The sequence below is a fragment of the Papilio machaon genome, chromosome 20, assembly GCF_912999745.1.
Source record: "Papilio machaon chromosome 20, ilPapMach1.1, whole genome shotgun sequence".
NCBI lineage: Eukaryota > Metazoa > Arthropoda > Insecta > Lepidoptera > Papilionidae > Papilio > Papilio machaon.
In genome coordinates this window covers 1,551,388-1,565,349 of record NC_060005.1, presented here as the reverse complement: position 1 = coordinate 1,565,349, position 13,962 = coordinate 1,551,388, and the positions used below count along the sequence as shown (strand labels likewise).

General features: G+C 31.6%; 1 protein-coding gene across 1 annotated transcript; it reads left to right on the top strand.

The window, feature by feature from the left end:
- Positions 1-2,737: 2,737 nt before the first annotated feature.
- Positions 2,738-3,769, top strand: LOC106710022 (carbonyl reductase [NADPH] 1). Its single transcript, XM_014501967.2, has one exon. The coding sequence runs from the start codon at positions 2,771-2,773 to the stop codon at positions 3,683-3,685; it is 915 nt and encodes a 304-aa protein (XP_014357453.2). The 5' UTR covers positions 2,738-2,770; the 3' UTR covers positions 3,686-3,769.
- Positions 3,770-13,962: the final 10,193 nt, after the last annotated feature.

Genomic DNA, 13,962 nt, shown 5'->3' with positions numbered 1-13,962 from the left:
TTATTACATCTAATTAACAAAGGAAGCGTGACAGTGTATAATAAATCGTATTAACGTTCTAATCCTCTTACCGTAACTTGTTTGATTTCTATTCGTTGTAACCGGCCATCTTGAAAAATGTTTTCACAAAAACGTCTATATTTAAAAAAAAATATCAAGCAAAAATAAAATGACATTACATTTCGTCAGAATCAAAATCTTCTTAACTTCCTTATGTAATACTTCCGGGCGTACTATTTGGAAATAAGGAAATTTATATATTTTCTAAGTGGCAATAAAATTTATTTGGAATTATTTTCATTCGTCTCAATTTAAAAAAAAAAAAAAACTACTATGACAGTTTTACAATTAGCTCATCTCCCTGGCCTTTTCCCACTCATTCGGGGAACACGAGATTTAAACCTTAAAGTTAAAAAATAAAAGTTTGCCGTTAATTAGTTTTACAATAAACTAAGAAAAAATTTACATTTCAATGTATCAATAGAGATTTTAAAGCAAACAATCTGTTAGTATGGTAGTTTATTTTTTCTGGAAAAAACATTACCAAAAAATACGGCAACAGAAAAGTATAACTTTGTAAACAAAAGTTTAATTCCTGTTTCAAAGAAAAAGTTGACGATGTAAGATAGGAGGCAAGCGACTTTGTTATAAGAGGATTAAATACGATAATAGGTTTCGCACGCCGCTACACTGGCTAGGTCAAGTAGGGCTCAGGAATAAATGTATAGCCCCTTAGCGTACTTACTTGGGAAAATAATATCTTTCTCATAACTTTATAGTAGACTTATTTATGTAAGAAGTGTAATAATTTAGTCTTCTACAATATTCGGGGTTGCCTGTAAAATAAAATATGTTTTTTTCCATGAAAAATACAGCCACAACATAAAAATTATTTTATATAGTTTTGTGGGACTTTGTTTTAATTCCAAGATCTTAAAAGCTATTGAAAAATGATTGATTAACAATTTAATTATTACGGAATTTTCAAAAAACATTTTCTTGTTGTTTAAAATCGCATCTAATTGCATTTCCTCTTATGGCAACAGTTTAAACACAGTAATTTGTTTCCATAGTACTATATTCTTGCCTAGTCAATCGTGATAAAAGCATCATAATAATTTATATAAATATTGCGTGAAGATATAACGCGTCTCGGTCGTTTGCCAGCGACAGCTGCGATGCTTGAGATTAATCCTGTCGTACAAAGCAAAAGCGAAGAGAGATAGAAGCGAAATAAAACGCTATCGAGACAATCTTTATAGTACGTCTGTGGTTGGTGCCTCGCATATAAACGAAACGGAAACAAAACTACAACCGTTTGCCTTGGTTAGCGACAAGTTCGTATATATTACAAACTGAAGTAAGAACTCAATATGTTACACTTGTCAAATTTACTGTTTGATCGTCTGTGGTTGGTGCCTCGCATATAAACGAAACGGAAACAAAACTACAACCGTTTGCCTTAATTTGGACAAGTTCGTATATATCACAAACTGAAGTAAGAATTCAATATGTTACTTTAAACAAATTGTTATATGTACTAAATAATCTAACTTGGGCTTCGGTAGTTCTGGTGAACTATTTCGTCGCAATGCAAATACAGATCGAAGTTCGATGTTGGCTTCGCTTTCGTATATTTGTGTGCGACTGACCTTAAATGGTGGTGCTCCATTCTCGCACTTATGCCCACGTTACATCTTACCTAGTTTTTATGACAAACACTTCACGTGTTTAAGGAGATATATGGGTGTTGTAAATTTACTTCACATGCGCTTTGAGACTAACGTCCATTTTTGATGTGGTGTGCTTACTAGGCATTTATAAATGTTTTATAAATTTTGTATGCCAATTGCCACAATCTTATGAATAAGATCACCAACGTTGAAATTGGTGAAAGTTGGTGAAGTGTGATCTCTACAAATTGAACCTTAAAACATTAAAACCAGTGGTAGTATGCGCGTTAATAAGAAAGACCAAGGATGCTGTTATTTTAATGTATAAATATATTTATTACGAAAATTGTATAATATAATGTGTGAAAATGAACAAATAATCTCACTTAATATTATAAACTAGCTTTTACCCGCGACTCCGCCCGCGCGGAATAAAAAAAAAGAAAAGAAAACGGGGTAAAAATTATCCTATGTCCTATTCCTGGTTCTAAGCTACCTGCCCACCAATTTTCAGTCAAATCGATTCAGCCGTTCTTGAGTTATAAATGGTGTAACTAACACAACTTTCTTTTATATATATAGACTAGCTTTTACCCGCGACTCCGTCCGCGCGGAATAAAAAATAAAAAAAACAAAAACGGGGTAAAAATTATCCTATGTCCTATTCCTGGTTCTAAGCTACCTGCTCACCAATTTTCAGTCAAATCGATTCAGCCGTTCTTGAGTTATAAATGGTGTAACTAACACGACTTTCTTTTATATATATAGATAGATATAGATGCGAAATTTTACATTGATGCTACATACTTAACAAGTTTTTTTTATAAGTTGCTGGCGAAAGAGACTAAAGGCAAGATAGTTAACAAAAGTTAAATTGTAAGAAAGAAGTTCAATCAAAATACGTCTTCAGGAACACTTGAATCAACAAGCGACATGTCTTATGGAGAATTATCCATTTAAAAAATATAATTAATGTTACAATATCATTATCAAATTGTTTACTTTAAAATGCTTTTGTTATCAAGAAACTGCACAATCGTATATATTATCAGTATTCACAGTAATATAAACGTTTTTTCTGATAATTAAACGGCAGTATGAGCGCGAATAACGAAAACAACATGAGTGATAAAGTGGCAGTTGTTACCGGTTCCAATAAAGGATTAGGTTACATAATTGTTAGAGATTTGTGTCGTCGCGGAGTGGGCGTTGTGTATTTAACTGCAAGAGATGAAAGAAGAGGATTAGACGCTATCGAAGCACTAAGAAAAGAAGGACTTAATCCAGTCTTTCATCAACTAGATGTCACCGATAAGGAAAGTGTTAAGCGATTTGCACAACATTTAAAAGAAAAACATGGTGGTATTGATATACTTATTAATAATGCTGCAGTAATTACTACTGATTTTAATAAAACGACATTCGAAGACTCAGTAAATGTACTCGATGCGAATTACTTCAGCATTCTAACGATACAGGAATATATTTTTCCAGTACTAAAAGACAATGCTAGAGTGTTGAATATATCAAGCGATGCTGGACATATATCTAATTTAGAAAATCCTTATTGGATTAAACGTCTAACAAGTGAAGATTTAAAATTAGAAGATATTAACGATTTTGTCAATTGGTTTTTGGATTCCGTTAAAAATGGAACTCTTAAAGAAGATGATTTTGTAGAGACTGGTATACTCGCGTATAGAATATCAAAAGTAGCTCTTAGCGCTTTGACTAGAGTGCAACAGAAACAAGTCGGTCGTGGCATTTCTATCAATTCTTTGCATCCAGGTTTTATTAAGACGAATATGACTAAAAACAGCGGTTTCCTAGAATTAGATGATGCAGGAATTGCTCCAGTATATTTTGTTTTAGACGCAGATCAATCTTTGAAAGGAAAATATTTATGGTTTGATAAAACTGAAAAGGAATGGACTGATCATAAATTGAAAATTCACGCGAAGATGGACATTTTTATGGAACATGTAAGAATGAACAATAAAGATTATGTGTAAAAAAGATTGAAGTGTTTACAGAAAATAGGACGTAATTTACAAATGTATTATTGTACTTGACGGAACATTAAACGATAAAGAAAATATAAGCGTTTCAATTTTACTGTAGAATTATAAATATGTCGTAAATAATGATTACACAATTCATTGATAAATATTACGAATTTTACATCTTTAATATCATGTTGTCTAGACTATGCAATAAACTTGACTTTCATGTACTTCATTCGTTCATATTATGTGATTTTCACAACACTTATTTGAATTGTAATTTAGCAGTTCATTATCCTTTATGAGTACTAGATTTATACCTATATACATGAGCTATCGCCGGCGACAAAAAAAAAAACTTGGGAATACTGTAGCTTCCCAACAGTGGAAGAGTTTAACAAATTGGTTCTGTAGTTTCGGAGCCTATTCAGTGTAAAGAAACAAACAAACAATCAAAACTTTCCTCTGCCTAATACTCGTAATAATAGTAGCTAAAGGTCGCTTTCGATTCCATCCGCATGGAATAAATAACAACTTTATTAGTAGCCTATTTGTTCTTCTAGATATGTTCTTTCTACATCTATACAATGAGATCCGTTTTGCTGCGCTGAAGATACCTAACAACAAACATCGATCCATCCATCCATACAAAATAATTGTAAGATCATCATCTCCAATCAATCGAATCAGGTAAGCATATTTAAACAAAATTTTATTCTGAAAGTACCTACGTATTTTTAAGTTCATTCATAATTTATTAATTACTAGCTATCGTCCGCGACTCCATCCGCGTGAAATTAAAATTAAAAAACGTAATAAGTAGCCTTTGTGTTCGTCCAGACTATGTTCTACATCTGTACCAAATTTCATCAATATTCGCACAGCCGTTCCAGAGATACATTCAAACATCCAGCCATCTAAACATTCACATCTTATCTTCTATATATATAAAAGAAAGTCGTGTTAGTTACACTATTTATAACTCAAGAACGGCTGAATCGATTTGACTGAAAATTGGTGTGCAGGTAGCTTAGAACCAGGAATAGGACATAGGATAATGTTTACCCCGTTTTCTAGTTTTTTTTTATTCCGCGCGGACGGAGTCGCGGCTAAAAGCTAGTCTTATAATATTAGTAAGATCAGTGATAACATACTTCGTTCAAAATAAACTCAATATAAAATAAACTATTGAATAACTTTAACGATCAGAAATGTAATGATATCAAACTCATTTAATTATGATTGGAAATAAAGTTATTTAAACATCACGAGATATTAGAATCGAAGTTAGATTTTGCGGATAATACGAGAAGAGTATCAAAGAATTTTCATTAGATATAATTGGAATTCGCCTTCTTACGAAGTTGATTTCGGATTTCGTGGAACGCGAGAATTTTCTTAAAGGATAAAAGCGTTAAACTAATTTGGGATATTTGATAGCATCCGATGGTTAAATTATACGAGTATAAAAAGGAATTAAATTAACTTTTAGTGGTCTAACTGCTTCTTTAAGCCGGCTCCTCACTTTTTGCAGACAACAGTGAACAGCGAATACCAAACAAAAAACATAAACCTATGGATAGGTGTTTGCCTAATTTTTGTTTCGTGTTCGCTGTTTGTGTCAGTGATCAGCGTCGGTGTCGGTTTTTCTATACAAATCAAAGGATATTGAATAATGATCTTGCCAATGTGGAATAAACTAGCAAGTTTGCCAAACGTGGGGATGCCTATTTGTTTTGGATGTTTGTGGTCGATGTTTGTCACTTGTTTGATAATTGTGAATGTTTGAAGCAAACACCAAACGTGAGGTATATAAAAAAATGCGATTTATTACCATTAATAACTTTTAAAATCATTCAGTTTTTTTTTAAACATCGGTGTCACTTGAATTACAATCTACAGGTGCTAGTTCGGTATCCGTCATGCACCAAAGCTTTATAGATTTTCATATATGAATATACATTTAGGAAAACATGGTGATGGAATCTGCATATATCTGCGAAGAAATGCAGAGATAAGTGTGAAGTCAATCTGCACTGGACCAGCGTGTTTGACAGAGGCTTAGTAACTCCTGATAGCTGGTAAGTTCCACTTCAGTGTTTTTTAGTTATTCGCATAAATGAAGACCAATTCACTTTGCAGTCTTATTGTGATTCAGAATCAAAGCAAAAAACGTTGTTATAAATAGAAACAAAATGCACAGTGATGCACCAAGGGTGTGCAAAATGTATGCGCATATATTCCTATTGTTAGACGTCCTCTTTCAATATCGCATTGGTAAAGCGTGCTCCATTTCGACGAGCCTTGACTAGCAGAATTTGAATGAAACGACATTCTTACCATGCATCGGATTTTTGATTTATCGATACTCGTTTCTTCCGAACTTTTAGTATACCTAAGAACCATAACCGACTAATTTTTTAATTTTCATAGTCTAATAACCACCAAGTTAAAAATCTATACCCTGGCTGTTAAAACCATCACAGATTTATTTAATATGCGTTCCAAACTTAAGCTTATTAAATACTCGCTTTTACCCGCGACTCCGTCCGCGCGGAATAAAAAATAGAAAACGGGGTAAAAATTATCCTATGTCCGTTTCCTGGTTCTAAGCTACCTGCCCACCGATTCAGCCGTTCTTGAGTTATAAATAGCGTAACTAACACGACTTTCTTTTATATATATATATATATATATATATATATATATATATATATATATATATAAAAGACCTACCTCTGTGTTAATTTCCACAAAATTACAACATTTCTAATGCAAATAAAAAATCCTTTCACCTCAAAGTCCACAGTATGTTTTAAAAATTCAAAATTCACCGCTACGTTGTGAAATACCGCTGTACCAAATAATTTTTTTTAACAAACTTTTTTAGGGCTTTTTTTTAGGGCTATAACAAAAAGTTTTATACAGTTTTTCAAACTATTTTAGAAACGAAAACGAATGGTCAGCGAAGCCTAAAATAATAGCTGGGAAGGAAAAAAGTCGAACTCGGCAGGTGTAACAAAGAGGTTCGTTAGCTCGAGCGAGCACCAAGTTTGCTGCCAATTTCGAAATTTGGGCAAATGGTGCACGACTTACTTTCGATTCGCTGATTTATGAACTGTTAACGGGAAATCTATTATTGTCTATTATGTTTTTTTTGTATTCACTTCAAATTTACTAACACATTTAAACATGTCTTATTTATTTTTCTAAAAAGTTATAGACATATTTTTTTATAATAAGTGTACGTAATAAAAGCCTGATGTACATAATGTATGTGTACATTTCATTTATACTGAAGGCTGATACAGGTATTAAATCTTTATCATCTCGTATCCCCTTCACTTATACTTCGTTCGAAGATATGTAACTATTCAACTCATGATTAAGAGTTTTGTTATAAAACATAAGACGAAAAAAACTACTAAAGTGTAATATTTAGGGGTCCGGTCGTTTCTTCAATATAATCCCAACAGCTATGAGGCTACTGCTTGTTATACCGTTTTATTTATGTTATCACCAATTATATTAGTAATAGATAGAATAATCTACTGGTATATATTTTATTTTTATGTATGTACATAAAATGGAAGCAAAAGACGGTCTGGTGTTTTACTCTTCAATAAAAATACAGATCGTTCATTACAGCGGCCATTTCAACGGCCGGAGCGTAATGAGGCAACGTAACAAGATCTCTTAGTTTGTTTCTATATATTTTTCTCAACCATCATACTCGACAGTGGAATATTTTTATTCTAAACATTGAAAAGGTTGAATACATTTAAAATTTAAACACTTTTCTTAATTATTTTAATGAGTTCCACTTTTGTGTTTGTAAATGGGACATTTTATGAAACTAGATTTTAGTAAAGGTCAACAAAATACATACCATATTAAAAATTATATACTACTCCAAAAAATACATTTGGACACTGTTTAGATTAATACATGTTTAACCTTTTGAACGCCGGTGATTGATATTATGTACGTCGACATGGTTATAAATGAGTTTGTTTTACCCTTAACAGTGTATCACCAAAACTACATCGCATTTATAAAGCCTTCATATTATCATATTTCAGCTGTAATGATTTCTGGAAATGTCATATATCATCATTCAATATATAATGATACTAGCTTTTACCCGCGACTCCGTCCGCGCGGAATAAAAAATAGAAAATGGGGTAAAAATTATCCTATGTCCGTCTCCTAGTTCTAAACTACCTGCCCATCAATTTTCAGCTAAATCAGTTCGACCGATCTTGAGTTATAAATAGTGTAACTAACACGACTTTCTTTTATATATATAGAGAAGATAGATGATAGATGTATGTTTAAACTGAAACATAATTAAAACAGGCTGAGGTCCTTTTTGTCGAACAATTTAATATTTAAGATAAAAAAATATATTTATAGGTTTATTAGCAGAGGGGAAATTTCCGTTTACTTTTATACGATTCGTTACTCTTTTGTTTCTACATATAAAAACACCAAACACCAGAGAAGATTTGTCTTTCACCTTGATTAAGATAATAAATTACCAAGAATTCTATCATTGCCAATTCTAATCCGAAGCAATTCAAATGGGTCATAAATAATGGTCACCTTAATGTTATTACGATCTCACCGCGTATCAATCAGTCTATGCCAAGTCTTTGATTAATAGGGATCCAACAGTCGCACGTGACACCGTCTTGTGCTCGTCGGTCCAAGTGTTAAGATAAATTATTTGTTTTTTCATCAAATTTATTATAAAAATAACTTACACCTACGACTTTGTTTACGCGGAATTAAAAAAAGTCAATTAGCCTATGCGTTTTTTCAGATTATGTACTACATCTATATAAAATTTCATCGAGATCCCAAAGGATCAAAAGGCCTCAAAAGGCTTTCTGCAGATTTCTAACAAACAGTTATCCATCCATCCATCTAACCATCTACCTATATACATCCAAAAATTAGCTTTTATAATATTAGTAAGTTTTATAATTTCAGTTATTCATTTATTCTCTTATTATTTATATAATACATTTTATAAAAAAAAATTAACAAAATATATTATATAAACTTTATAAAAAAAATTAACAAAATATATTATATAAATTTTATAAAAAAAAAAATTAACAAAATATATTATATAAATTAATTATTAATAAGATTTTGAATGTCCGATTAATAAACTAGGAATGTTTTACATTAAACAAGTATGTGGGTTTGAATGAATTTCCATTCCATTATAAATTGTAAAGGCCTCCAGTCTTTATACAGCTTGATAGATTTTTAAGTACAAGATGTTATTCAATTGGTGTTTGTCCCCAAAATATTATTGGATAAAATTATAAATGGATCACTTTAATAGGTCTTATTTCATACTTTATCAAAGTCCAACAACGTAACCTTGTAACGGCGGGCATAATTTTCTTTTTGAAATTAGAACTGCACAATTGTTTATCTTTTATCAAATTTCGATGACATATTTATTGTAATCGTGTCAATGGAACGTCACTACAATGTTGTGTCAGGGAACTCTTTTTTTTAAAACACTAAGGATGTTACAAAAAACCGAACAAAAAACAAGGATAGTTCATAACAACTAAATTCGATTCATGTACATTTGAAGTCCGAATCGATTCATTAACTTTAAACCGATGTTTTAATGCAGCTCACCTCACTATAAAGCTAAAATTGATAGAGTTATTAAGCCCACTTGTAGTCGGGCTTTTTTTTATAATAATTTCTTACGATTTTATTTTAATGTAGTATTTTACATTAGTATTTTTATAATATATAAAGTAAATGAATTTCCTTGACCATTGTTCCAGATATTTAATTATCCCCGAGAAATAACTTAATTTTCCGGTAAGCAAAATCCAACAAAAATTGTTGTTAATCTGTTAATCCTGAAAGCTTTGCGGTAATCATATTAAACTGTAAAGCCTCTTTTATTCACACAAACGAATAAAATATTCATTAAAATCCATTATCTTCTAGATTTATGTCATCTCCTAAAATATTTTGTAAAAACTTTTTTTTTGGGATAGGTAATTATACCTTAAGAACAGTGTAATTATTTCATATTAGCTTTTGCCGGCGATTAGATCGCGTGGAATAAAAAAAAACTTAGTAAGTAGCCTATGTGTTCTTCCAGACTATGTTCTACATATGTGCCAAATTTCATTAGAATCCGTTAAACCGTTCTGGAAATACCTCCTAACAAACATCCATCCATCCATCTAAAAATTCGCATTTATAACATTAGTAAGATATGACGTTGAAGCGTTATTTGCTTTTTCTTTTGTGAATTCACTTCTCGTCAGTTAATAAATATGGGGTACTATAAAATTCATTTCCTGAACCGAAGAAAAAATAATCGTAAATAAGTCCGACCCTCGAAAGGAAAGTATTTTTATCTTGTGGCTTAGAATAAAACTTTCAAGTGCCCATTGTTACGAAGATACGGGACATTGACGTCCATAGAACTTGCGTTTCAGTTTGTTTACATTGGTATATTGTAAATGTATAACATTTATATAGGGATTTTATCAAAACGACAGCCTTAATCTCGAAGCATTTCCGCAGTTTTAAGATCTTATATATATATATAGCTATCGAAAGCATTATCATACTGCGTTTTGTATAAAGTAGTTAAAATAATTTACGGAATGATTTCAAGAATTGAATATTGATATCTGTCCCTATATATTTAATATTATAAATCTACCCTAAACGAATATTTAAGTAATTTTGACTCTAAGTGCAGAAGCAAGACAATTTGGCTTATACAGTAGCTTACATATCAGTAAGTTGTGAACAATGAAAACTGATATTACATTTCCTGTTTGAGAAGCGAAATTGTTGGTGCACAAGGGGAGGGACTGAGGGTAGGGGATGGGGATGTGAATGTCGCGAGCTACAGAAGATTGTAATTCTTTCAGTGTCGAGTTACATCGCAATATGGCAAGTATTAAATATTTCAATACATAAAACGACTACACTGGTTAGTGACAAAGAAAACGTTATTTTATCTTCAAATTTTTAAGACAAAAACGTCCTGCCAAATTTTACAAAATTCCTTTATCTTGTCTTATTATGACCGTTCTATTGTAATCTCCTTTCTTTGGTATTCGAAGGAAATTAAAAAAAATACTTGGTCTTAAGGTTTTGTGAGACTTGACTTACTGAAACGCCCTCGAATGCGACTGAATAGAGTCCAGTTATCACAACAGGAATGCACCGAGACTCTGCACAGGAATTCTTCACGACCTATGTATATAGATACTACCATCGTGGTAACATCTGTAGACTAACATCTTCGGTGATTTTAAAAAAGATACTCAAAGTGTGTATTTGATAAATAGGTCTATTGATTTGTTTAATTATAAGTCACATATTACATGTTGTAACATAACTTCTTCATCAGCGTAGAAAAAGAATGGCTTATAATATGCACGCATGCATCAACTACTTTCCAGTCCAGGACCCGTCAAAATCGGTCCAGTCGTTCAGGAAATTACTCAGAACAAAGGTGGCCAAAGACAGACTAAAATAAAAAAAAATTGAGAGGTGTCAAGGGACACCCGGATGGAACGAAGTTCCTTTCGATTAATTAGTGAAGGAACCAATGTTTATTCTATGAATAAAAAACTTAAGTCTTCACAAGAAGTACATTTTATTTCTATGAATTTTCGTTATATATTGTCACGTCGTTGCCATGGTGAAGTAGACGTTAAAAGTGTCGTGACAACTTTTCGTAAGAATTTTTTCCGTCTAGCCCCCTTTCACAACGCGCGATAAGGAACTTCGTTCCAAAAAAATTTTTACCGTTATCAACTACACAAATACATATATGTGAGATTTTTTTTTTTTTCGTTATTCCATACAGACACATCAAGTTTAGACCAACTGCAGATATTTGAATAAAAAAAACTCTGTGTAAACATCTATTTCATAGTGCAATGAACGTGTGAGAGCTAATTTCCTTTTAGGATGAAACTTCTGCTATTTCTACGTATATTTTGCATTACATTTCCCAAGATTACGTTTCACAGAAACGGCAAACCTTGCATTTCTGAATTTAAAATATATCATTTTTTTTATTTTTCCTTATCTTATTTTAAATTGAATATTTTAATATTTTTTAATTTAATAAGGAAAGTACACATGTGCTTTTTATTGGTTAAATATTAGATTTAAGATCAGTTACTAAAAAGGGGGTTACTAAATACGACGTTATTTTAAATAATACGTTGCCACAGTAATTTTTACTTGATGTTTACAGAGGACCAGGTATGAGGTATATGGTAGAAAACAAATTTGAGGATTTCTAAGTTAAAGAACATGTATATAGCAACACCGTCACCGAAATCAATTTAATATATAAAAGGTTCTATAAGAAAAATACTTTTGTAACCTCTGTATTTAGAAATGATTACTGAAATTGTGACCCATTTGTGTTAACATAACTTTGTAACTTTACTCAAGCAAATAATCTTAATGGTTCTCCTTTTTGATTAACCGGAGGCAAACACGAGAACCCGATTTGTAATACCTTTAAATCCCGCTTTGATTAATGGTTCGAAAGATTATTTACATTTCAAATCACCTCAGACTAAGAGTTTAATCGATAATGTTTTATGAAAACTAATATCAAAATCAATAATATAATATCAAAAGAAATTTTTTTATGTTGTACTAGTTGTTGCCCACGACTCTGTCCGCACGGAATTAAAAAAAAATGTGATAAGTAAATGTGTTCTTCTAGACTATGATCTACATCTATGTCAAATTTCATCAAGATCCGTTGAACCGTTCCGGAGATACATTCAAACAAACATCCATCCATCCATGCATTCATCTATCCATTTAAATATTCGCTTTTATAATATTACGAAGATTTACTTTATATACAGTTAAAGAATTAAACCAGCTAGGATAAAATATTCTACAGGCTGTCTCCATAAGAGATATAATTCAGCACGTTAAAATGACGTTCATATGGGTAGGAAATAAACTTCCTCTACTATATTGTTAAAAAAATATAATGAAAATCCATACAATCTTCAGCATCATCAATTTCGGTACCAGTATTTCGGGAGTGATAACCAACTTTTATATCGTTATTTGTATTTTTTTATTAAACTGCTTTCCAGAGAAATCGTTTTGAAACGTAGACTCTATTAAATGCAGTATTTTTGTTTCGTTTTCTCAAACATCCAATCAGATGCAGAAAATTGAATAAATTGTCTTGACTTCATAATTGAGCTTTCGAACTCGAAAGGGGAGAAAGATAATAATTGATTCGTTTAAAAACTTGAAACAAATGCTTCTTTAAATAATTTAAAACTCTACCATAGACACATATTAAGAGTAAATAAAAAATTGTATTGTCTATATTTAATACGAGTATATAATTGAATTTCGTATACATTATACAAATACGTCACTTATAAAAAAGTTACGATATGTATATTTTTTAATTTTTGTCTGTCTGTCCTCAAGTCAATATTGTACGTGAGTGACGAAGACGCTGGCTAATCTTATTTTATGTTATAAATGCGAATATTTAGATGGATGGATGTTTGTTTGAAAGTATCTACAGGCTGCATGGATCTGAAATTTGTTAAAGATGTAGAACATAGTCTGGAAGAACACATAGACTACTAATTACGTTTTTTTTTAATCCACCGCGGACGGAGTCACAGGCGACAGCTAGTATAATATATAAAAATGTATTTCGTGGTAATTATGCAATTGCTTCACTTATAACAAACTAGCTGTCACCCGCTACTCCATCTGCGCGGAATTAAAAAAAAAACTTGACAAGTAGTTTATGTGTTCTTCCAAATTATATTCTATATCTGTGCCAAACTTCATCAAGATCGGTTGAGCAGTTTCGGAGATACCTTGAAACAAACAACCATCCATCCATCTAAACATTCGTATTTATAATATTGGTAAGATATATATATGTTTTTAATTTTTATCTCTCTGTCTGCAACTCCTTATTGTACGTGACTGAAGAAGACGCTGTAAAGTATAATATTATCATTAATAACGCACGTAAATATAGTCAAGTGTGTTTACTCGTATAGAACAGCATTTGCATCACAGTAAACTCCGGTATTTAATATACTTTAAGAGCGAGCGCTCTTAGTAATAAAATATTTATTTGCAGAATTGTAAACGTCTTGTATAAATGCAAGGTAGAAAATGTTATAAAAACAGTGTAATACAAAGTATACCAAAGGGGCTACAAAGTGTACGCCTTTCATAATATTGCGGCAATG

Coding starts and splice junctions, on each gene's coding strand:
- LOC106710022 (XM_014501967.2), top strand. CDS start 2,771: ATGAGCGCGAATAACGAAAACAACATGAGTGATAAAGTGGCAGTTGTT.